This window comes from Lagopus leucura, unplaced genomic scaffold, assembly GCF_019238085.1.
Source record: "Lagopus leucura isolate 7727_CA_CO unplaced genomic scaffold, USGS_WTPT01 Super-Scaffold_100001, whole genome shotgun sequence".
NCBI classification, from domain to species: domain Eukaryota; kingdom Metazoa; phylum Chordata; class Aves; order Galliformes; family Phasianidae; genus Lagopus; species Lagopus leucura.
Window position 1 is genome coordinate 75,205,210 of NW_024962262.1, and position 27,048 is coordinate 75,232,257.

Consider the following 27,048-nt stretch of genomic DNA (forward strand, 5'->3'; position numbering starts at 1 on the left):
TGCTTACATTATTGATGCCTACAATTAATTAAGCACTGGGGATCGTTGACAGGTTCTGTTAATTTTCTGTACTGGAAACGCTCTACTTCCTCTATTTCAGGTGGCATCAGCATTGTAAAACCTAGGGAGGAATGGAAGGTACTCCCCCAGGAAATGATTCAAATGAACATCCTGATTTAAAGGGAGGAGAAGATGTAAATCTGAGCAAAGATCCAGGGAAAGATTAAATGTAAAGCCTACATGCTTCCTCCATTGTCTATTTTCTACTTTGAAGGCAAATCTTGGGATATCCACATTTGCATAAGAACTGGTGTTCTCATCTTGAGGCAAGTAAGAATGCCAACAGCATAACAGAAGGATGATACATAGAAGAAATACACAAATGATGCACAGAGAATAGAGAGTCTAGACAGGTGGAAATGGGATTTTCCTTTTGTTTCTGTTCATCTGACACTAGTGCCACTGTATCTGCCATACCCACCATATATGCACATATTTAATTTCTACTTCAAGAGATGTCTGCTGTTCGGAGTGATTTTGAAGTAACTCAGCCAAGTAAGAGTTTCTTTCTTAGAGTTAGGATGAGTCTCTAAATAGTGGTACAATTCCCTAGGGTATGCAAGTAAGAGCTCCCTCCAGGCTAATCAAACATGGACAAATATTCCAGTGATCAGCAAATCCAGGCACTCCTTGCCATTTAGTAGGCTGAGTGATTTTCTCAGTACTTCTAAGTTTCCAATATAGCGTTATTATTCTTTGGATTTCTTTTTCAGCCTGTCTCTCGAGACTCGTTTTTATTTCTGATTTGTCTTCAAATTTCAAAACCACCAATTATTGGTTTTCCTTTCCTGCTTCCTTCCCCTCAGGTTTCAATAACAAGAACCATTCTGGCAGTACACGCAGCACTGTAGCCTGGGTGTTCCTGACACCTACATCCAGATGTCACTCACCATAGGTACCACTTCCAATTAGACATCAAAAAAGTCACTCATTAATTTATCACTCCCTGGATATATTGCCACACAGTCAACATGTTATGCATTTTTATAGTATTTTTGAGAGTGAGGAAGTAGGAACTACATGGTCTTTGATGTGCCTTCCAACCCAAGCCATCCTATGCTTCTACAATTCTGTGATTTATTTTCCATACAAACCATACCCTGTCTGCCTCAAAGTGTAATTTTATGCATGACCTCAATGGCTGACCCTCCCAGAGTCATGTAAGGAAAAAAAGATTTCAGAGAAATCCTGCTAGATAAGGCAGTCAGATAACCAGCTTCAGGGCATTAGGCAAAGTCAGTTATTCAGTTTTATATCCCTTCAAGAGCTGGTTACCTGAAAATGCTGCAAGAAGGGTTTTTCTTTTCTTTCTTTTTTTTTTTTTTAAAAGCTACTTGCAAGAGTTTTTTCCATAAGATCTTTTTCTTTTTTGACATTAAAATAACAAGACATAATATAGTCTTGATAATTTAGAGGTTAAAATACTCCACAAGCTGAAAGTAAACTGGACTCAAATTATATAGCACAGGTCTTGTATTCAATCAGTCTGCTTCTAAGTAAATATTCTCTTGCCAGATAGAGGAGCTTCTTTTAGACATGTATGTACCTATGACTTTGGGTTTAATCTCAGTGTCAAGCAAAATCCCTTACCTTTTCTTCAACACAAGATTCAGAAAAGCGATGCAATATTTATCTCTATAAAAACAAATTCAAGAACATATTTGATTTCTAAAGGTTACTTTTGACATCTTAGCTGCGGACATTTTTTTCTCCCAAATTCCCTATGGTAAACATGAAGATAAAAATGAATTACTCAGAGATCTTGGGAGTATTTTCACATGGACTTGTAATATTATATTATACAACTTGTGCTACCTGACAGTCCTTCCTTACAGATAGTTACTGTAGGAAAAAAGGGATGCTGTGGGATGTGAGTGGTTTATATTCACTTTTTCCTTTGCTTTGAATTTATTCTGTGGACACCTAAGGCTGTAACTAAATTAATACCATCAAGAGCAATGTTTGATATTTCTGAACACACAGCTCATAACAAAAAACATGCAAGCAATCTAAAACTCTGCCTTTCTTGGCCAGCACTTTCAGAGGCCTTCATTGTCTTTAGCTGAAGTATTTTTTAACTAGACCCATTGGTTCAAAGAGCTGGGGTAATCAGAAATACCTCTATTTTAACAACACCCAGGAGATGTCATCATATAATATTATCTCAAGGCAGGGAGAAGAAAGTAAAAAAAAAAACATAATGGAGAAGTTATTTCTAGCTTGCCCAAGGCAAATTAGTCTACAGCATATATTTTTGTCCAGGCTTGTATCTATCTGTGCAAGCTGAGATAAATGCTTTGTGGGAGGGATCACTGACTTCTTTCAAGGCGCATTTTATGCTGAAAGAAAAGTTCATCCTTTTTGAATTGTACAGTTATTACTTGGAGAAGACTACTACAATAGAAAATAATAACAACGCCATCCTAATGCTATCCTAAAGTGGAGTTATCCTGATAGAGGTTTATTTCCTAGTAGTGACCTTTTCTCCTGGATTCAAAAGGAAAAGCTGTGAAACTCTGCCAGGTATTTTGTCATACTTGTGAATTATGCAGCTGGTAGAGTAAAACTTTGATGTTGATTGGATTACTTGACTTTCCTGTACCTGCCTAATATTGCGATTATAATTTTGTGTTTGATCAAAATAAGGAATCTGCATTAAAGAGGTATACCAAGTAACTCCCAGATAGATTAAAAAAAATACATCAGGTGTTTTCCCAGGGCTGTAGTACTTAGAAGGTAAGCCCCACTCCAAGTTAAACTTTTGTCATAAGAACAACTGTAATGATCTATTTTACATAACATTTGAAGAGGCAAGTTCAAACTTTCTGCACTGAATTTCAACATAGCTGCAATCTTGCAGTTAAGAAATTATTAGCCCTGCAATGGGGTGCTTTTAAGTGAATCCCTGGCACTTAATTATAAAATCACTACTGACATAATACGCATAAGCTGCAGTAAAATCAACCCCTCCCTAGTGTTCCATTGGCTGGAAACTCGTTAGGCTTGATGGGTAGGCGTTTTAGTCAAAGGGGATTTCAAAGCAAATAAATAGCAGGTTCTTTTAGCCAGTCAGAAATAGATTTCCACCTGTTTGAACCTCCTACTGGAGAGAGCAGCAGCAGAAAAAATCAGCATCTTACCGTATGAGGAAACAACAGGAGAAAGTATTCTCTCCCATGCTTCATATTTCTTCAGTGAAAGAGTGCTTTTGGAAGACTTGCTAGGCTCCCTTGCTTGAGGTGCCTTTTTCAGAAGAAGCATGGCTTGCTGTGCACTACAAATCATTGGTCTAATATTTGGAGGCGTGGGCATGGTCGGGACTTTGGCAGCTACAGCTATGCCACAATGGAGAGTTTCTGCCCACATTGACAGTAACATCGTGGTGTTTGAGACTATCTGGGAAGGACTGTGGATGGACTGCATCAGCCAGATGGGCATCAGGCTACAGTGCAAGTTCTATGACTCTATCCTGGCTCTTCCCCCACCCTTAGAGGCGTTCAGAGCCCTCATGTGCACTGCAGTGCTCCTGTCAATCATTGCCTTTTTGATGGCCATTGTTGGTGTGAAGTACACTCACTGGACCAAGGAGGATCCCCAGGGCATCAGTATCTTCATGTTAGCAGCTGGAGTTGCCTTTCTTGTGACGGGCGTCCTTGTTCTGATCCCTGTGTCCTGGACTGGTGGCAGCATCATTCATGACTTCTACGATGCAAAAGTCCCTACGCCATTGAAACGAGAACTGGGAGCTGCTCTCTACGTGGGCTGGGTGAGCGCTGCATTTCTTGTCATGGCGGGAGCAATGTACTGTAGCTTCTGGTGCTGGGCTGGAACAACCCCAAAATCTAGGTATCCTTCACTTCCTCATCACAGATTGCACAAACCTAACACGGCAGGAGGGACACTGCTAAGCATGCAGGCGTACGTGTAGTGGCTACATGGAATCTTTTGACTTAGTGTTTTGATACGTCCCAACTGACTTCAGTGCCTGATTAAACTGTGAGTCTGTAATAGATGAACTACTTTTTTCATTTGCTATTTACCACTGACACACTTCTTTGCTCTCTAACGTGCTTGTAGGAAATGTTATTGCATGGGCATGTTAGACCTCGAAAGAAAAATCTCACTGGCATGGAAAGAAAAAACAGCTGTCAGGAATCCCTTGTAGAAGACTAACAGTACGGTTGGGCTGGAAGGCAGGCAGCTACTGAACAATGGTACCATTGCCCATCCCTAAGACCATGACAGGCAAAGGGAGCAATGCATTCTACTTTAAGGTAAAGTCTTTGTAAGGACTGATCTACAACAGTGATGAGAAGCATGGATTTGGCAGCATGGTGGAAAAAGTCATTGAATGAATGGAAAAGCCCCCAGTAATCTTATTTCCAGTACTAGCACTCAAATGCTCCCTTGTCAGAGACCTTTGATTGACTGTGGGTTTCACAGACACTTGTGGAGCTGATACATCCTTCCTACATCTTCTGCAGTGGACAGAATTCATCTCATGGAATAATAAAATTTGTATTCACTTCACCAGACTTTGTCACAAATGTATTAATTTTCTGTTGCCTGGTACGTCCCATCTTCAAGGGGTTCTTTTCTTCTACAAAATGCAGGACAGAGTATCTGTCTTCATGCACTTTAAAGCTCTGTGATTATGTGAAGTGTAATTAAAGAAGCCAGGCAAATCTAAATGTGCAATCCCCACTTGCTTGCTGGAAGATCAAGAGTTCCTGCCTACATCTTATATCATGCCTGCAAAAAACAAGTCCTGATGTTGTTCTGACTGCTTTATGTTTACAAAACTTATCTTAAAACGTGAGCTGAGTAACCTGATTCCTGTTTGTCCATTGTGCATAATTCAACAGTATTTTCAGTTGTGCTTTTTCACAGATGAAATTAGAACATGCTTTTAAAAGCGGGCATGTCACAGTACTGTTAAGTGACCAAAGGAGTTCCAGAATTCCTTTTAAAAACATTGTTTCTTGGTCTTCACACAGTAGTAATGGATGGCACCATTTCATTGATATTTCATGACACAGTTTGATCTTTTCCTATGTCTTTGACTAGTATCTGAAAACTTGAGTTTAATGACTTTTCAAGTTGTACAGAGCAATGCCTCTATATATTCATTTGATGGTTCAATTTAAAGAAGATTGAAAGCTACATTTAATTAAAAAAGCCTTTTATAAACTTGACTACATGAAATGAAAGTCAAATGAAACCATGGGGCCAAATGTGGATATGTGTTACACATATTAGCTAACGCTCATTTACATTTACAACAACCAGCTCAGATCTTTTAGTGGGAATTTCTTGTTACTAGGGAAGAGGTTTAAAGTGCTCTGCTCATCTCTTGAGGAGTCAAATTAGCACTTATTAATTCCAGATGGATCTTGAAGGTGACATTTCTGCATAGATTTTCTAGTGCTAAAATATATTTTTTATGTTGCCTGATGGCTGATGGCTGTACATGTGGTATACACAGTATCTTTAACAACAGCTCTCACTGGACCAGACAAGTTATTTCAATGGAATTGTTTTCTTGAATTTGACTATAATTTATATTACCTGGAATACCTTCATCTGTTATTTTATTGTACGTGTATATTATAATACATATATTTTTTAAATAAATGTTTGATTAGTGAGCCAGAACTGAAGTTTTTGGATTGATTTAGATATGACATTTGTGATTAACCCAGCAGAAGATGAAGACATTTGCAATGCAAATTTGATGCGTATTTATGTGTAGGTAATGGATTTAAATAATGATGTATGCAATGTAATGCAACTTTATGTAGATACGAGTGCTTAAGAAGTAATTAAGTGCAGCTTTCTATAACATTAATTAAGGGATCCTGAATGCTTTACTATCAGAAGGCTGATCTGGAAATCAAATTTGAACTGGGTGTGTCATTTTAGCATTTTCAAAGAGTTTAAAGATAAAACTGCTTTATTTGAGTGTTTTGGACTGATTTCAGAGAAAACCTACGTTTTTACATCTAACATTAACATTTGGTAATTGCGTATTACTCATCCTCCTCTTTTACCAGTTGATCTGAAGATGAGCTCAGACAGACAACAACGTACTTGTGTGGACATTTGGAATCTGATCCTGATTTCAACTGTATGGCCATACCGGGCCACTGTTTGGATGCGTGGGGCTTTATTGACACAAGCTGCAATTTCCAGTGATGTTATTTAGTGCCTTACACTCACCCACATGTGTTTAAGAGCCTGTGGCACTAAAATTTGGTGCAGGATTGAGTTGTCAGGAGATGTGAATCCGCAAGAGATTCATGCTGTGTTTAATCTGTCTTTGAATTTAGGGGATGGTGGTGTGGGTAACCCCATTAAGATGATTACTGAATATTTTACCTCTGTATGTGAGGTACAAATGATGTTGAGTGAACTCTATGGGTGCATTTGCAGCTATTAAGGGAGTCACCGTTTTTAGTTCTTCCTTTTCCCCTGTTCAAAATCAACAATGCTCGGAAGTAGTTGGAAGGTGCAGTTTGGAGGCATGAGAATGTAAATAAATACTTTTTCAGGCCTAGCATGTGAGTATCATTTACTATGGATAGATCGGAGATTGCTAAAATACTGTGTCAGGTGTTTATGTTCTGCAGCTCTATTTCATTAAGGAGTGGAGGCAGTAAACTTGTTACAGTGGTACTATGTTCACATTCCTTCAGGTACAACTGTCAGAAACTTCAGACCTGATGTATTTGTTAATAACAACTAATTAGAAATTGTGCTTAAATATCTACTTTAATATGCTGATGCTATCATACATTTTAATATTTTGAGATCACAAGGCAAAATTGCTTTGGAAATATAAGTGAAGAGCTGAGATTTTGCTATGTATTTGAAATAAATGTATGAACCCTTCAGTTTTCTTTTTTTTGTATCTTTGTATCATAGTACTTTTTTTTGTATTAAAGTGAATGAATGTGTTTCTTCACTGGAAGAGGAAAACAGATTCAGTATTTTTATAATGTCCTCTTCTGAATCAGTCTTGTTTTTTACGCTATGCTTTAGGCTTGATAGATAATAAACAAAGTGTGTCTGATTCCTTGGGAAATAAAATACACAAAACTGATTTAGTGTTGGCTTCCAACTCTTGCTTATAAGAAGTTTCCTGAAGCAAGTCAGTATTTCAAAAGCTGGTCCCAAAATGTATATTCATCTCTGAGCTGAAAAGATTGTGCAGCAAATAATCCATGACTACGATGCAGCCAAAGGAACATATTTATAGCAAAAATGATGGCTTAGCAAAACATTTCATTATAACAGAAAGTTGAATCAAATGGGGTTTGAGACAAAGGAGAGCGTGCAGTCATCTGTCCTGATATGCAGAGACAAACTTCTATGGGAGGAACAAGATCTCTACAAAAATTTATGTTAAAAAATGTTATGAACTGCCCTGAATAGTAACAATAGTCACAAAGTCAGAAATTGAATCTTGATTGCATCCCTCTGACGGACTAAAACTGTCCTTTTGAAAAAGGCACAAAAGTCTTTTCAGGGGATTCCTATATGATCTTTAAAAACTGGAACAGAGCTGACCCAACAAGTAAACAATGGTTCTCCTTTCTCTCTGTTACAGGAATGTTCTCTGTCTTACACACTTTGCCAATGTAATTTGAGTTTCAGAGTCCAAGTAAGACTGAAGTGACATTTTATGACTACAGAAAGCAAAAGAAAACAAGAAATGCCCTGATAAATAGGATGTGTTCAGCCAAAAAGATCTGTGGCAGCGCTTATTGTGTTCGGTTGCCCCTTGCAAAAAATGTTCCTGCTGTCAGCGAGGACAAACCAAAAATATTTCAAAGCATAAAGGTTTAATTTTCTGCAACATCAAGGAGCAGAGATGGCTAGGGAAGGGGTTGCGACAGCGGTGTTAGCTGTCACATGCCACTGCAGAGTCAGCACCAGAGAGGCTGCTCAGTTCTGGGTATCAGAATGGAAGGACACAGTTGTGTCCTCAGCGACAATACAACCAACAGCATCATTTTTTAAACGATAAAAGGGAGAAGGGAAAATGCTTCATGAAGCTCAGCTGTTTGTACGAGAAGAAAAACAGAATACAAAAGGCTACCTTAGGATATTATCCATTCTACTCCTTTGAAAATGAGTGAGCTGTTGTTTCCATTGGTCTTTTTATTCTTTTATATGTAACCACTTGCCCATTCCTTCTAGAAATCTTCTCACTTAAAAATATCATCACCTGAATAGTGTGAAATTTTGAGGTGTTATGGAAAAGTAAGTTTTTCTGTGTTCTCGCTGATAGCACCCAGTTCAAGTGGAGAAGCCAGTGGCATGTATGTGCTGCTGCAGAGACACTCCTCTTCAACATACCTCCCTCATAAGCACTCTACAAACCAGAACAGATCTTGCAGGTGAGATGAGTTTTTAGAAGAGGTGTCATTTTAATCAAGGATTCTGCGTCTGTCTGTTATCCAGGAGAACTCACTGCTCGAGCTGCAGTGATTGCTGCTGTGACAGGGGAAGCAGAGCCAGAGAATCTGGAGGCAGCTCTGTGCTCTGAGGAGTGAACTGACAGAATTACCTTAAAATGTTGAACTGAACATTGTCTGTCCTACAACTATTGTCCCAGGAAAAAACAATACTACCTGGGTATCCATTACTAGAAATGAATTTATCATGCAGTTCTCATCAGTATTCTTTTTTACTTTATTTAAACCATAGAATCTCACTTCTTCTAAATAAAAACAAGAAATGTACACAACTTAACTGACAATTCCAGCACCTGTGTGCAAAAGAGATACTTAAAAAAAGAAACTGCAAACCCATCAAGCCCTGTTCTCTGCATCAGTAGAACTGAATAATGCATTACGATGCTAAATCTCTGTTGTCCATTTCTTCTACAGACCTTCATCTGTGGTTTTTGTCTCAATTACTGTGAAGTAGTCCCTGATTGTCAAATGACAGACAGGATGAGTACATTAGTGTTTTGGCTTCTTTCTGATGGATGAGTGATTGACAGAACGATAAGCAATGTTTATTCATTCAGAGTTTCCACCGTAATGCCAGATGGTGCTGGGAGATAGAAAATAATCTCTAGACCCTAACAAACATTGCCTCACATACTGTCACATTCATCCTGAATTTAGCAAAAATTGGCAACAGAAACTCCACGTGTTGAAGAAAAGTATGTCGTTAACTACATATTTTTAACAAAGCCAGGTTTCACAGGTTAGACTGAGTGCTGGTCTTTCAAGGCCCAACATATTATCTGTACATCCAATAAGCCTGTTGCAAGCATTTTCAACATCAACCTGATAGTGGTGCAGCCATGCAAAGAGAGACATGAGGAAGTCCAGCACTGATGCTAAGCTCCTGCCATTGAGGGGGACAAGAGTGCAAGCAGGTCATGTGTAGAGTCATGTTGGAGCTGGTCCTGGGCATCAGCAGCTCAGCCATGGGTGAGTAGAAGAAACTGTGGGCCTGACATTCCTTGTTCATAATGCTTAATGCAGTGACTCCATGTTGGGCCTGAGGATCTCCTGCAGTCCAGGTTTTCATGTCTCCATGCTGCTGCATTAGGATGAGCCTTTTTTCTAACATGGGGTGTTTACCCCCATTTCCCAAGTCTTTCGTTCATTTCTCTTCAAGCAGGAAAATGCAATGCAATGATTATGTAAGTAATTATCAAGAAATGAGGTTTGTGGATTAAGAAACTCATTTTACTGAGGGTTGTGTACATGGTGATGAAGTATTAGTTAACACAGACAACAAAAAGCATGCATCTATCTCTGGCCAAGAATAGCAGCAACTTCCTCTTCCTGGCTGTTGGGCTCACTGCACCCATTACCTGGTTTGCATGCCACCCAAAAATCTGTTTGACATCCCACTGTCTGGAAGCACGCTATTGCCAGGAGCTAATTACATGCTAATCTTTCTTTGAGCATTGCAAGAGACAAATTGTCCTTCAAGAGCCTTCTTGTGTAAAGTACTGCTCGTAAATCCATGACTCAGCTGGACTTACGGTACCAACACATCATTTCAGACCAATATCATTTCACATTGTGAGCCAAAATATCCTTAAAACCTTTCAGAGTGAAGTGAAGTTTTGAAGTCAAAGATGATAACTCCTACTAAAACAAGTGATATCGGGATACAAGATTTTGGAGATAAATGTTCAAGTTGTTTCTGTGCACTCATAGGTAAGGAGCAAAGGTAAATTTCAGTGGAGTGAATGGAATGGTTTGTGCTATGTCCAACAGAACTTTAAAGCATCAGACATATCACTGTCAGCTGTATTTGTTTTGGATATTCTCTCAACATTACTGGAGATGTTTACTCTATTGCTCAGAGTTTCTTATGGAGATGGATAACTCCCAGAATATCGCCTGTAATAATCTGGATTTGTGTGTTCTTTCTTCTTTGGCACTTCTGGAACCAACTCCTCCTGCTTACATGTGTGCACACAATAAAAACATGATGGCTAGGTACACTGAATTGTTTTGCCATTATTTAATAAGTGTTTCCAGATAATGTAATCTGTTATGTAATTCTTAGAGTGAATGTTGCTAAATGTTAAGATTTTCCAACGATGAGAACATAAGCAAGTACACTTTACTCACTGTGTGCTTACTTCCCTAATTAACAGCTGCAAATCCACCCCTCCCAGTAAAATACATTTTGGGATTTTTTGATGTACGTTGTCCTGTCAGTGGAGGAGTTTATGAATCCAGATTGCATCCAGATTGCTGTGCTATATCCCTTATAGCAACTTGTGCTAAAGGGTACCATGGGCAGTGCAAGCTGCCAGATGTTCCCCATTGGTAGGAGAACACGGATTCAGGCTGGGCACAGCCGTTCCCACCACCAGCCATCTGCTACCTGGGCCAAAGTTACTGACTTCATAAGGGAGCTGGCTTTAGGGCTTTCATAAAGTTATGATTTATCTAGGACTTGGTGACATAATAGTACCATCACAGAAGGAATTATAACAAGTAGAGCTTTTTAAAATGCGTGAGCAATATCGCGCCGCTTAATTAAAATAGAAATATCAAATTTTTAACTGGATTAATAAATAAAAATTCAGTTGAGATAAAAACTGTTCAGTAATACGATTCCAGAACATCTGAAATACTCTCTTTGTACTACTCTGTAATGCTTTCTTTTTTCTTTCAATTTTGTGAAAAATGATTAATTGGTGTGTAATCGAGTGGGGGAAGGCAAAATGATCTGGGAAAAGGGTAGCAAACACTGCCTCTTACAAATATTCATAACATTCCATGTAACATTCAAGCTCTGGATAGATCTTACATTTTATGACAGATAATCATTACATTTTACTACGACAGAGTTATTTGATTTTTCAAGCTAATTGCAAGAACAGGAACTATACATGTAGTTCAAGTGAATTCAGATTGGCATTTCCTTTTTCAAAGCATGGTTAGCGCTGGCAATAACTCAATTTTTAGCCACATGTACATGGAAGTCTAAATTAATCAATCTTAATAACAACCAAAAACAAAATTCAACTTAAAATGTACTGGAATTTCTGTTAAAAGAATAAAAGATGATTTTCTTGCCTCTTTTTAGCTGAAAAATCCACATTCATGTTTTATTTACACATTTGAATATTTATTTTTATGCTTACTGTAAGCATTAATGTTTAATATATCTTGTCTCTCTGCTTAGAGACAAGCCATAAATCTTAAATTCCCCAAATTCCCCATGCCACTATTTATTCAGGAAAATCATGTATTCTTAGATTACACTGCACTCTTCTTTTGTGACAAACCGAGTGATCAGAGTAGTTGCACTGAAAAATTTATTTCTGCAAAGCATCTCCTAACAAAACTAGAAGAGGAAGCTTTGGGCTTTACTGAAATACGTGCATTAAAATAAAGACAGGGCTTGAAGGATACACAGATAGAAGGAGTAGTTATGAGTGGATGAGGACAGAGAAAGGCAAAACATATTTTAAAAGGAGAATGACTGAGCGGAGGGAAGCTGTAAGGTTCAGAGAGTGCAGGGAAACAACGCTGGTGGCATTTGGAACACCTTAATAAGAATTACAGTACTTGGTCTTGAAATGTCAACACGTACATACTGCTTTCTAGCAAATAACAGCCAGACTTCGTGAATGCTACAAGAAGCTAAATGAGAGGAGGCCGTCCTGGGAAACATGGCTGTCTAGGCCATGCAAGCAGGGCAAGGTGAGACTATTAGAAATAAATGCTTACTCATTTCTTTGTGTCTTCAAATCACTGTTAGGTACTGTGTAAAGGAATTTCTGCATTTCCTGTGTAGCAAGGAAGGTGTGTGATTCTAATTTTACAGATGGAGGAAATTTAAGGCCCTGGTTGTGCAATGCACGCAAGCACTTGCTTGCCTTTGCTAACTTCTTGCGTGACTGACTCAACTGATGTCCCAGTGAGATCCTAAGCTTCAGCATCTGGGAAGCATAGCAGCGTTAGCACTTCCAGGCCTAGATTCCTTTCCTTACACACACTGTCAGCTCCATTATCTCAGTGCACCCTCAACATCATGTACCATGCAGAGGATGAGGCTAAGAAATACCTAGTTCTCAAGACCAGACCACTTGGCTATGCTGGTAATGGACAGCTAGGAAGAAGAAACAGTATCAAAACCAATTGTGCAGGAAGAAACAAGCTTGTTCCTATCAGGAGATGGCTAATAGGACCCAGCAAAGGTTCTGTTGTTAGCTGGAAAGCCAACGGACCAGACAAAATCGTGTAGCAGCAAAATGGCTAGCTGAAGAAGAAATTATTTAAAATCCATGTGTTTATGTCTAGGATTTACATACATATGCAAATTGATGATGCAGTAGCTTATTCATAAGTCAGTAAAACTAGTACATTGCAATAGTTTTTGTGGGTGCTGCAGAAGGATGTGATATTTCTCATTGGACTCTATAGGTTTGGTCTGGGTTGGAAAGTCGTTATCATCATTTTACATTTCACTTGTTGACCAGCTGCCAGTTCCCACACGAGCTCTGTGTGGGTATATGTGAGTGCACACTATAACTAACTCTGCCCACCAGTAGCTTCCTGTTAGTGATTTTATCAAGTGCTTCTTTAAGGCACAAATAAATCACAAAAGATTGCCCTTCTTTTATGCCTGTATTAGCTCAAAGAATTCTAATAATCTGGGAAGTGTGGGTGTACTTTTACAGTCGCACAGGTTTGTCTAGCAGAGGATGTTCTTGTTAAATAACACAGCAATGAAGCAAGAACTGAAGGATATAGATGAAGAGATAAATAGATGTTTCATGTCTTCACGTCTCTCACTGTAGTTATCTAATCATCAAATCTAACTGATCATGCAGAAATGCTACCTGGCTCGTAATATGCTGGATGAAGGAACATTGACTAATTCCCAGTGTTTGGGACGCTTTTCAGTAACTGGCCGAGTATTTCTGTAAATATTCCTTCTCTTTCCTTCTTGATTTGCTGCAGAGCACTTAGAGGAAATCTCTGCTCCTGATGACTTGTTGCAGTTTAAATGATCACTTCTGCTCTGTGTCCTTCAAGCAGCGCTCTGTCTCTGACAACGCCTTATCTGTGGTGCTGGCAAGCAGTAGCTCGAAGGCAGGTATCTCCCCTATTTGTTCTGCAGCCGCAATAGACTCAATAACTTATTTACCTTTTGGAGTGCTTAGATTATCCTTGAATTTGTTTTTTTTTTTTTTTTTTGCCAGTAGTGAGCTCTGTCACAGATTTCCAACTTTTGAGATGGATAAAGAACTCAGCTTTGTGGCTTTTGTAACCTTCTTTTTATCCATTTTATCTCCTTTGTCTGCTTTAGTACAGTGTTTCAAATGGATAGCACATACTAAACTCTGTCTCATCTCTCTCCTGGTAAAACCCTGCAACAGACATTAAAATAAAAATAATTCTTCCTGTAGTGTTATAGTATATACTGAAACTTCACATAGTAATATTATTTCAGAATGCACAGGGCTTGCTTTGTGTATTTCATGGGATCCTTTATCTTGCTGTAATTAATTCTCTGTATCTGGCCAAAGATTGCATTTGTTATCTTCCTGTAAAAGGTCTATTAATATGTAAATCAGCAGTTTTTAGTTTTTCTTGGAGTAGGGAAACTTTTCAACATTTTAATGATAAGTTCACAGTAATGTTCCTTTCTGTGCTTCAAAAGTATAAGTTCTGCAAATATTTCACTACAGAATTCCAAAGGAAAATTCAGATATATTTACAGCAGAGAAAATTAATACTGGACAGCCTCCGCCAGTGGCTGTGGGAAATTACCAGCAGAGACAAGCAAAAACATGCTGGAAATGAATAGCATTAGGGAGTTAAATGCCAAGGTCTGTAAAAAAAGAGCAAGGTGGGTGCTAAGTAGCACTCAGAATGATCCAGGAAGACACAGTCCACTGCTTTGTCTATGTTATGCACTGAAGCTTGATTCCAGTACTGGCTTCAGGTGTGTAGTTGTATCTGCACAGGGTTTCTTACCCCTACTCTAAAACTGGTGGAGTACGTATGACCCTCATACTCACACAGAAAGGCTCCATCCACACTGGACACTCAGGAAGTATCTGTTCTTGCCAGGAACATGCATCAGTGTAGCTTTATGGAAGATATGGAGTTGAGAATATACTAGCCCAATGTATGGCCCTTGGAAGAAAAGTTTTTACTAGCTGTGAAAGCATACTTTATGGGAAAAAAGAATTCCTTTCTTTTTCCTGCTTTCTATAACATGGAAAATTTCAGATACACTATGTAAGAAAAAAAGATGAAAATTTGATCAGACAGCATTGTTTAGTCTGGAATTTTTTTTTCCTGGAAAGCTTCATGATTTCTAAACAGATGTATTTGACCCTGTTGCATGAAATATCCCAAAACTGTCACCAGCATTTACAACCGGGGAGGTTGCCAGTGAGTGAAACTGCTAGCTAGGTTTGTTGTCATCTCTCTGGCACTGGGCATCAAAGGCTGAGATAAATTTATGTTAAGAAAAAATCAGCAAATATGATTATGATTTTAAATACACTTTTTTATCCCCCTAAATTGAACATGCATCTACCTATGTAAACTTGTTACTTGTGTTCTAGGAAATCCAAATAGTAGATACTTTAGTGTGTAAAATAGTTCTTAAAATTATTTTCCTATGTTTTAAAATCTATTCAAACTCATTTCCATGACTTTAGGATCTTGGCAAGAAGGAACTTGCTCTATTAGGAGAGCTATAACCAGATGTATTATATATATGCTAATCTAAAAAGTATAATCTAGGCCACAGCTCCATGTTCATCATTCAACTAGGAAGGTGATCGGCATAGGATAACATAAATACTGCTATTATTGTAAGGGCTATCAAGTGATAGATTTTAATTGTGGGTTAATAAGTGATTTTGTCTGATTAAATGCACTTCTTCTGTCTGTTTTGTATATTGCAGGAAGAAATGTGTGCAGGACAAGCTTTTCCTTAGCCTATTTTCTTCCTTAAAATATGTATTTTCTAATCTTTAAATTGCTATTGTGCTCCACCTGTGCTATAAGCCCCACTGACATAGTTGGGAGTTAACTATTTCTCTGAGTCTTCTTTGTCCCAACATGTTAAGGAAGGCCTGATAGCAGCACTGCTGGGGAAAGGAAAATCAAATGCCACAACTTTCCCAGACAGCAGTAGATTAGGTTGTAATGTGTGGAGAGCCAAAAAGGTCTGTGCTCAGCAAGTCCTATTATTCCTTTTGTTTCATTTGAGAGCTCAGACTAGCAGTGCGTATCATGATCCCAAGCAGCCTCACTAAAAAGAGTATTGTATAACCTAAGTAGAGAGAACACATGATAGCATGACAAAGCAATTTTTAGAGAAATCCTATGTTCTATGTCTTCACACTAAGCAGCTCCAGATAGCACGAGCCCTCTACTAGTAGGTTCTCATCTAAAGATTCAGAAAATCTGTGGCATTCTATGAGCTTTTATTTCTGGAGTTGCGGTGCAGGCATTTACCCCTGACATCTTCCCTCTATTTCTCTCCCGTTATCTGATTTCCCTTTCAGAATATCTTTACCTTCCAGCCCTTTCTCAAAATTTTCTTTTTCTGTGATTGGAGATGATGTGTTCCATTATGTACTCTGGATAAATGAGGATTCCTAAAATATCTGCTTTGTGTGACATATTTCCCAGAGCCTCAGCACATAAAAATTTTAAACTGAGACAGGGGAGGTTTAGGTTAGATGTTAGGAGGAAGTTTTTCAAACAGAGGGTGGTGAGGCACTGGAACAGGTTGCCCAAGGAGGCTGTGGATGCCCCATCCCTGGAGGCATTCAAGGCCAGGCTGGATGTGGCTCTGGGCAGCCTGGTCTGCTGGTTGGTGACCCTGCACACAGCAGGAGGCTGAAACTAGATGATTTTTGTTGTCCTTTTCAACGCAGGCCATTCTATAAGTATGCACCCTGTGTCTGTATAGCACACCAAGCATTTACCACTGGTCACTAAAAACAATTCTGACTTTCCTGGCACTGAAGTCATCAGATTTCCATTAGGCCCCTGCAGTTACAACAGGGCACACTGTGCTGTGCTTTAGATACTCTGGAGAATGTGATGTGATGATATAAAAATTCATAGTGACCTTTTGGTCTGTTTCCTGAGATGAAAGTTGCCTAAAAAAAAAAGTATATTAATTCAAATGGAGTAGGAGGAATGCAAACAAATGCTTTAATTTATGACATACTATAGAAGACAGTTGCAAATATTTATGAAGACCAACAAAAGGAGAAGGCAAGTTAAAGCTGTGCTGCAATAAAACAGATAAATCAGTTTCATGGCAAGGTGTCATCAAAAACATTTCCATGGCCCCATGGTGAGCCTGTTCAGGAAGGGCACTGAGCAGGAAGCTAATGCTAAAGTTAATCCAGCAGAAAAAAAGGTATCAATCTTCAGCTAGATCAACTGTCTTGAAATGGCTCACCCTGTGGTAATGCTGACATGAATGCTAGCACAAGGGAGGGGTGGAGGACTGGGAGAGAATTGACAGCCTTGATTTCATCATGTTAAGCCACTGAGAACTACAGCTGTACGTGGCCATGTCACTGCAAAACATCTCTGTCATTTATACAAGTTTGTACAGGTAATGTAGTTGGATGCACATCAGCATGGAGTTAAAAATGAGTAATTCATCATAGCTTTTCACCTTAAGATACTGAAAGCATTTTGTCTGGGATGTCATAGTTCTGGGGTGACTGAACCTCAGCTTCTCTCTTTGTGGTATTCAGTATCAAAGAGAAGAAGAACAGAATGGTATTTGAATGCCTCACTTTGACAGTTCTGACATTAAACTGAATTAAAGTGATGGTACTAAATATGGAAATTTTTGAAGTCTGAGGATCAGAGTCTGAGACTAGACATGTACTTACCTATGCTAGAACTTGAAGAATCATTTGCCACTGACACAAAATTAATTGAATTGACTTAAAATTTTATTTTGAAAGAAAATGTGTCAGTTTTTTGTATATCTTCTGCATCTCAAAGTCCTTAGGTTCTCATTCATGAGCTCTGTTCTGAAATTGTAAATGCTGAAATGGTGCTCTAAGTTAGGAAGAACCTATAATTTGGGATTCTTCCATAATCCACTGACTTAAGTGATTTTAAAATGATCAAAAAACCCCTGTATTTTCAATTAAACCCTAATGCTGTTATAACAAGTTAATGTAGATAAATATGCATATGCATTTGCATAAAGCTACATAATCATAATAAAAAGAATTACTCCTTTCCTTAAAGAAATTCACAGTTCTTAACAATTTTGGTTCCCGTAAGAGATTTATTTAATCTCTGGCATACACTGTCCATGTGTATTTGAAACAAGGTTCTTTTATTCGTTCTTGAGCTTTTTGCTTATTTTCCTCAGAGTTTGTTTTTGTTGCTGTTGTTGTTGGTTGTTGTTGTTTTGTCTGACATAACTCTTGCCTAATGAAGACAACAGGAGCTTTAATATTAGTCCATTCTGATGTAACTCTGGAGCTGAACAAAACTTGATGGAAGAGTAGATCTGCATCTGCTCTGTTGCCTGGAAAAAGAAAGTCGGGAAAAGTTATTTCCCTTGTGGTTGCCCCTTGGACCTGTTCAAACCTGTAGGAATGTTTTTGTGTGGTAGGTAATTCAGATGCAAAGCCATATTATTAATATTAAACTTCGCCAGGAAAACAGGTAAGGAATTGCTATCTTTTGCCTATCCACTACGCAGCTAACTCAGTACTTGTTCTCAGCACTTGTTGAATTTTTGTTAGAAATTCTTAGTAAAAAACCTACTAAAAACTTATTTCTGCTGGGAATTTAAAGTCTTTAAATTCTTTTATCAAAAGGTGAAATATTTAGAAAGCACTGAGAAACAAGGACATGTATTAAGCCTCACAGGAATTGATAACTACATAGTTCACTTTTTCTCGAGATACTATTTGTTAATAGCACTGTTTTTATAACAGAGAAGACGTCCCTGTTCTGAAATTCTCACATTTCCTCAGCTTGTGAGTGTTTTCTTGAATTCTGCAATTGTGCAACACAGAATGATCAGCTCCTAGTTTGTAGAAAGGTTTAATTTTCCGTGAAAGTGTTGGCTGAAACTCGTGGCTGGGGATTTGTTAACAGAACAACGAGAATAAAAAACAGTTTTGTCTTCCTTAGCGACCTCCAAAAACCACCCTGGTTTCTGCAAAATAGAAGTCGCTATTTTTTGTGTAAACTCTTCCATGTGCACGAAGTCAGTGAATGGTGAAATGAAATATATATACCTGCAGTCAAATCAGATTGCTGAAGCTTAGCTGAAAAGTAGAATGTCATCAACTGTTTGAAACTCAGCTTATTTTAAGAGCCACTTTCCTTTTTCAGTGTGTTGACATAAAAATATATCATATTTGTTATGAAATAGTCATTTGTCAATATAAGATCTTGAATCAGGCTTTCAGTCATATCAAAGGAACATGGAGAGCTAAACTCATTTAGAAAAATGATTTAGGAAAGATTTTCATTTGTACAAATGACTTTTGGGAGCTCGATCTTAGACAGATGATCTCCCACCCATCTGCCTCTGTCCTCTGCCACAAGTTGCTGCTTTTGGGATCAAGTCCACAGATGGGGATATGTGTACCTGTATTGCCCACCTTAACTAACCAACCCAACACCTTAACAGAAAGAAGCAGAACTGGAGTGACTGCGGTACTGGGACACAATCCGTAGTGCTACCAAATGGTAACCTGCTAGAGAGAAGCAGCCAACAGTGACTAGAAAAATCCCATGCTGACCCAAAGACTGCTGAGGGGGGTCAGAGCCAAACTCTCACTGAAAACTCAGAGGATGAGAATTTATCCCCTTGCTGAAAACTGAAGAAGTTGAAACCATTTCTGATCTGTGGCTCATTGCTCTTGGCACAGTGGTGACACCAACTGAACCAAGTATTAGATGAAGAACTGTCTTGCATTAGAGACATTAATCCATAGCTGAGACTGAATAACACACCCAGACTGTGGCACTGTTAGACTCAACATGTGTTTGCTCTGGGAAAGATGAAGTGACATGGTGCTTCAGTGCATCTGCTTGGATCTGTTCAGCCACCATCCTGCCCTAGCATCCAAAAATTTATGTTGATCCAATTCAATTTCAGCAAATATGATATCATCAGCTGAATAATCGCCTCCTATTGCCTTTAATCATTTTGGCAGGTAAATACAGGGGTTGAATTGAGGTAATATGACAAGGTTGTAAACAAGAAAATAAAGCAAAATATTTCTGCTAATTATCAACTCTGCAACCAAATACAGCTGCTGGGAACAAACAAAGAAATGGAGTGCTTAGCTAAAGGTTCATTTTAAAGCTGGGTGTCAGGAGAGGGTAATTTGATACATTCTGCCAACCCGACAGTAATTTGTCAGACATGTTACAGACCTGCACTACTGTCTTTGTTTAAGATGAGATGTCCTACTTTCGTGATTAAAAGGAACTTCTGATTTGCAATTCTGAACTAAGATAATTGCATCAGCAACATTCCAAACTGGGTTACAATTATGGAGTGGGCATGCATTACCAGTAATTCAATTTGTGTGTCCATTTGTTACACAAGTAAGGATTCTTTCAGGAGCTACTGTTAGTGATATTTTTGCCTCTAGTATGTACTGAAGGCCACATTCACAAGATATACTTTCATGAATAAAACATGAGAAATCCGATTCCTCTGTCTACTGAAACAAAGAAAACAAACATTGCCTTTGGGACACTGTATACAAACAGAGATGCATTCAAGCTTGCACATTACTGCCTTACCTAAGGAGGGGAGCAGAGCTGCGTGAAAAAAGTATTTCATTTCGCCAGAACTGCCAAAATTCTGACAGAAAGTGGTCTTGATCATCAGCTAATCGAAATAAGTGCTAACCGGCTCAAAAGAGAAGCTTATAATTAGCATCATAATAAATCCTGCCCACGAGCCTTCCACTTCCTTTCTCCCTGTGCTTCTTGTTCTCAAAGGACAAAATGCCTCCAGTAGTCGATGACATCTATTTTTCAAAACAGATGGGGAGTTTCAAAGGTGCTGAAGGGGATTTCTTGTTCACTTCTACAGAGAATTGCAGTGATGGATGGGCATCTGTCTCCTAAAACAAATATAATGCCTGTTTCCCATAGACAGAACTACGGTTTTCAAAACTGGTTGTTTTTGTTGTTGTTGTTTTTATGTTTGTATTTCTAGGTATTTCTAGATACTTCTAGGTATTTCTAGTTCAAGCTAACTAGTGATTTTATGATTGTGAAATTTTATGGGTTTTTTTCACCCCCAAATGTGTTCTGACATAGAGCTTTAAGCATCCTCAGAAATTTTATAATTATTCCAGTGGGCTCATTTCCTGCTCTGCAGCCAGTGGATGCCATCTCAAACAAGCTAAGCTCTCTAGAATGAATTTGACTCACTGTCACATTGATATTAATCTGATACAATTCTCTTAACCCCTAGATATCCAGTTAATTAAATATCTAAACCAACAGTTTCTGCATTCAGTGGCAGATTTGTGTAAGAAATGGTCTTTGAAAGGATCTTCCACTTCCACTCAATTCTGATTAGGGTAAACACTTCGGAATCTAGATTTTGGAGGGAAACTTCTACTTAGAGGCAATAAAACAGCCAACATGTTAATGACTGGCTAAATTCCCTACTCAACTGCCTGAAGCAATGAGTCATTAACCCAACCATGTAATTAACTTGGACAAGGGACACATTGCATTTAAACTGATTATGAAAAAAAAGCACCAACCAACATATGCCAAGTAATAAAAAACTTTCAAGGATCTAGGCAAGGACACAATATGAAATAAAACAGAATGTAGTGCATTTTACCCTGAAGGATACCTAAGTGCTTTGCCAGTGATATACAGGCAGTACCGATGAAATAAATCCACCTTGAGGGGAGATACAATATTCATCTAGCAAAGAACTCTACAATATAGGAAGAAAATATAGAAATAATTATTTTAACTGAAGGATGTGTGGAAAAATCTGCACTCTAAAAATTGCCCTTGGAACTTCAGAGTAGGTGGTTTTATGTGTCCTTTAAACATCCCAATTAGAGTAAAGTATATAATATCCCATATTAAGGGATAGGAATAGCATTTTTACAGGCAACAGGACCAGTGAAGGTGCCTTGTGTAGCTATACCAGACAGGAAATTAGATTAGTTGCTACTGACAGGACCAACACCAGCTGTCCTGCATTGCTTCTTGTCTAGCAGATACACAGCTATAATTAGGGAGAGTTATAACACAGTGAAATGTTTCCTCTAGTAGAATATGTTTACCATTGTCAAGTATTTTCTATTTCCAAGGAAAGTATAAAGAAATAATATATTTCCTCAGATGGGAGGCTAAAGGGTAAGCAATTGCAGTGAGAGTGAGACAACACGTCAATTCCTAATTACCTGCCTGTAATAGAGAAAATGCCTTTCTTATTCTTATCTGTGTTTGTGGATACATGAAAGGACCTGAGCTGACAATTTCCTACCTCTCCATGTTTTCTTATTGGAAATTACATACTGTAGAGCAGCATGAATTTTAGAGGATCAAGCAGCTGGAAATACTCTCCCTTCCTCTGCACTTGCTAGAGTCTTCTGTAGGTGAGAATCAGCTTGGACTGTGGACAGTGTCTTAGTCCAGATTCTTTACCTCTGTGGAAGCAGCAGGCTAGTTTAACTAAGCACTTATCACCCGTCAGACACAAAAATGTCCTTCAGACACTCTGAACGTCCTTGACATGGTGACTGTTCATGCCATCTGTGCCCATAGCACAGGCACTTCTTCCGTTAACTTCTAGAGCACCATGGCCCAAGATGCTACGCAAGCATGGTCTGGTTGCAGCTCACTTTCTTATGGGGCTCAGCCAGCAATCAGAGACTAGCTGCTTCCCTGTTTCCTTTGAATACTCAAAAAGGGAATGTTCCTTTCCATACCATATATACACTTGGGTGAGCTGTGGTAGACAGCAATTTCTGATGTCTTTGTGGTCACTGTGCTACACATCTTCTCGACTGGGGGACATGACCAACTTCCTCAAGGTCCTACAGCACTGCACTTCCAGGAAGATTAAGAATGCATCCACCGTCTCATTTCTTGCTTCTGTAATAGTGATGCAGTTCATTTCAGAACACTGGGGAGTTAGGATGTGTGATTTCTTTATTTCTGTTTTTTAAAACTCACTGCATAACAACTCTTTCCAGCAATAGAACAACTGGCTCAATTTCCCACTTTGGGATATGCTATAAGCCTCTGGCTTCATAGTTTAACCACTTGAAACTGAATTATTTTCTCATTAAAGTGTAAGCATTAGCACTTAAGGGAAGTACCAAAAATGAAAGTGGCCTTTATCAAAATGTTTCCATTGGTTAACTATAGCATTCTTTCCTGCACATTTAAGAATTAACCAAAATAACAAGGAGATCTGTGGGATCCCAAGAAGTCTTCAAGAGCAAATTCCTTATCACCTTAATAAGTATTTATGTTAGGTCTTGGAAACCTTGCAAAAGGAATGTTAGTATCTAAGAAAATATTAATACATGTGCATATGTATATATGTGATACATTCAAGAAAAATCAAGCTGCCCAGACAACATCTCTATCCCTGGAAGTGCTCAGGGCCAGGTTTTGGATGGGTCCCTGGGAGCCTGAGCTGGTGGGTTGCAGCCCTTCCCATAGCAGAGGTTTGGAACGAGATGATCTTTGATGTCTCTTCCAGCATAAACCCTTCTGTGATTCTTTGATTCTGTAGAGTTGGATATGACAGCACTGGAAGAAAGAAGCTCACATAGCTTAGAAATGAGTCTGTTTTAAAAGGAAGCCAAGTATTTTCTGTGTGTGTGTGTTGAATGAACATCTAAAATCCCACCTCTCAGACTGATGTCTGAGGTTGATCACTGTATCCTAGCATCTTTGTCATGAGCAAGAGTGAGTGAGAAGGAGAGCAAATTGTTCAAAGACTCTACAGAAGGTAAATTTCTGCCACAGTAATGACATCTCTTTGTATTTTTTTTTCCCCTTTAAACCTCTAGACTTCCATCCAAGACAAATTTTATATCTTCTAATTTATATCTTCAAAGAGTGGTTTGCAGAAGCTGCAAATAAGAAATGCAACCCAGGTCACATTCACATCAGTGGCAAAACTCTAACTGATCTCAACATGACCGATGTTTTTCTTTGAGACTAAGTGAGAAGGTAAAGTGCTGTCTTCTAGAAGTACTGGCTCCAAATTTCTAATCCACATGCTATTCACCTTTCTCTGGCCATGTGTAACTACTAGCACTTATCTTCTTGGTTAAGGTCACAATGAAAGTCCTGGAAATCTTTCTGTCAACATCCAAGGCTTTTAATTGAGTGCAGTGTTAATATTGCATCATTCAATGAGTTCCAAAAACTTTCGTTGTTTGGAGTTGGGATGTAGGTCCGTGTAAAAGAAATAAAGTAAAAGATATGTGGTTTTGATACTTTCTATATGATTACCATAAATCAGCAGTTATATTATGGACAAAATTAATGATGGAGACTTGAAATAGATTTGGAAGTCATGTCTGTTAAACTCATAGGTTGATTCTCAGAAAATTAATGGGATCACAGAATGATAGAGTGGTTTGGATTGGAAGGGGCCTTTAAGATCATCTAATTCTAGAGAGTGGTGGTCAGCGGCTCAGTGTTCTGATGGAGATCGGTGACAAGTGATGTCCCCAGAAGCCAGTACTGTGACTGGTGCTCTTTAAAATTTTCATCAGTGATAGCTATTATGAGATGGAATGCACTCTCAGCAGTTTGCAGATGATGCCAAGCTGTGTGGTGTTGTCAGCATGCCTGAAGGACAGGATACCACCCAGAGATATCTCGACAAGCTTGAGTGGTGGGCCCAGGTGAATCTCATGAGGTTCAGCAAGTTCAAGTGCAAAGTCTTGCACCTGGGTCATAGCAACCCCTACTATTGGTACAGGCTGGATGATGAAAGAATAGAGCACAGCCCTTCAAGAGGGACTTGGGGGCACTGGTGGATGGGAAGCTGGACATGAGCCAGCAATGTGACCTTGCAGCCCAGAAAGCCAACTGTATCCTGGGCTACATCAGAAGAAGCATGGCCAGAAGGCTGAGGGAGGTGATCCTGAGCCTCTTCTCCATGCTGGTGAGATCTCACCTGGAGTACTGCATTCAAATGTGGAGTTATCAGTAGAGGAGAGATGTGGACTGTTGGAGTGCGTCCAGAGGAGGGCAGCAAAAATGATCCAAGGGATGGAACACCTTTTGTGCAAGAACAGGCTGAGAGAGCTGGGACTTTTCAGCCTGGAGAAGAGAAGGCTCTGGTAAGACCGGAGAGTGGCCTTTTAGTGTCTAAAAGGGAGCTACAGAAAAAGAAGACTCTAATGTAAACATCATTATCTCTTTCACTCTCTATGGCTAAGAATCCAGACCTCTGTTGCTACAGAAAAATATTAAATTGATGCCAGAATTATTTACACTTCCTTTTAAGGGGAAAAATACAAATTGAATCTGTGATTTCACCATTAAATGAATGAATGAATCAATGAAAGGACATGATAACTGAATAGGTCTATTATTCAATAATTTTATTTCCAGAACCATTAAATAAGTGAACAAATGAATCAATGAATCAATGAATGAAAGGATATGTCAACTGAAGAGGTTTATTATTCAAACATCTTATTTCCAGAACTATATGTCTGTAACTATCAATTTATGAGCCTGTCACCAGTTGCTGCTGTTCTGTCTGTCTGCAGTGGGTCCTACGCTATGTTGCCACCCTTTCACCTGCATCTGCTCTGCAAGAGCTGCAGTTCATGTTGGGCAATGTAGGGCTGCCTTACAGGAGCTGTGGTGCGCACTGGGCAGAGTGGAGATTGCTCAGGGCTGCCTGTCAGGTGGCGTCAGCACAGCCACAGGCCATGGCAGAGCACTGGCTGAGGCATAGCAGGGCGGCCTGAGGAGCTGGAACTCTGGTGCCTGTGGGTGCTGGGGAAGATCCTGCTGTGCTGGGCTAGGTGTAAAAAAGGGTGCCACAAAGGGTCTGCAAAGCGTTGCAAGGTGGAGGAGCAGAAGCTGCAGTCACATTGCAGTGGGGTGAATACATACGCATGAAGCTGAGGAATGAAGCCTGGAGTTGGACTCCGTGATCCTTGTGGATCTCTACCAGTTCAGGATATTCTAAGACTCTGCAAACTCTTCAATTTCACAAAACTTCTATGTTTTTTCCAGGGACACATAATAAGTCAGGGGAAAACAAAATTCAGTTTTTGCCTTTTTCTGAAAAATTAACTTGCTCTTTTTATAAGAAAATCACTGCTTTATTTCAAATATCTGTCAGTTTACTCCCAGTGTTATTAGAAGAGAGGAATGAAAGAAGAGAAGGAACAAAATCTGCTGGCTAGTTGAACAGAAGAGAATAAGTGAAGGCTCATATTCTCTGTCTGGACAGGAAGATATGATCTAGGCTGGCACAGAGGCAGAGATCAACTGTTGCTAGTAGTGCTGTGGCCAGTCTATGTATTTCTATATTGAATTAGTAGCATATTATGATTTCTTGGTTGGAATGCTTAAAGTGAGCATAGTCCTTTATAGAACAATGAGCAGATAATTAGACAAACAGGAAATATTAGTAATTAGGAAAGCTTGTTTGAAAAAGAGCTTAGCAGCATTTCTGTCACCCAGCTGGCAACCTCTGGAAATCACTAAACAGTGCTTCTCCAATGCTACTCCCTCAAATTCTGTTTTCTTTCCTTCAGTCATTTGCTTGAATTACGGTGTAGACTCAATTAAGCCTTGATTAGATGAAAGAGTGCTGCTGTTTTACTTTCAGAAATCTGTCTTGATAGCAGTAGAAGGAAAAAGTGGAAAAAAAAAAAAATCAACCCCACAAGCAAGCAAAGTATATTACAAGTACTTATTTCAGAGTCCATCTGAACAGATGAAAAGGTAGTAGGGCAAAGCAAAGTCAGAATCACATCACAAAGCAAAGGGAGGATCACTTTCCTTACACTGATGCAGAATTTCTGGAGTAGAGCTTGGAACAAAAGTTTCTTCTCTGCTGTAAAGAGGCAGACTCTCTTTTTGACCAGACAAAGAGCCGCCTTTTAAAAGGCAACTCTGCACCCAGGGCTTTTGTCTTGCATATGCTTTGTGTTTTACTGGACATGCACTTTAAATTGGTGAAGAATATTAAAGCTGACTGGAAAAGAAATAATCATTGGACTCAACAGAAATACATTCTACAGTCCCTCTTGTTTTCCTCTGACTGCTACTTCACAGCCAAAAGCTGTAGCGATGAATCTGCTTATAACACCCCAAATCAGAAAAAGCTGCTATCAGCAGTCTTTGTAGGAAAATGAAAAGCAGCATAGGTTACTTTTGTGAGCATTTATCATCTTTATTGTAACATGTAACATTTAAAAGAAGCTATATCCAGATTGTCAGCTTGTTTTAATTCAATCAATTTCATCCA

At 38.9% G+C, this 27,048-nt stretch overlaps 1 protein-coding gene across 1 annotated transcript; it reads left to right on the top strand.

Moving 5' to 3' along the window:
- Positions 1 to 3,319: 3,319 nt before the first annotated feature.
- LOC122178275 (claudin-8-like) lies at positions 3,320 to 3,988 on the top strand. The gene has a single exon (XM_042868351.1). It carries the CDS (start codon positions 3,320 to 3,322, stop codon positions 3,986 to 3,988), a length of 669 nt encoding a protein of 222 aa, XP_042724285.1.
- The last annotated feature ends 23,060 nt before the right edge of the window (positions 3,989 to 27,048 follow it).

Excerpts from the sequence above, each read along its gene's own strand:
- LOC122178275 (XM_042868351.1), top strand. The coding sequence starts at position 3,320 with ATGGCTTGCTGTGCACTACAAATCATTGGTCTAATATTTGGAGGCGTG.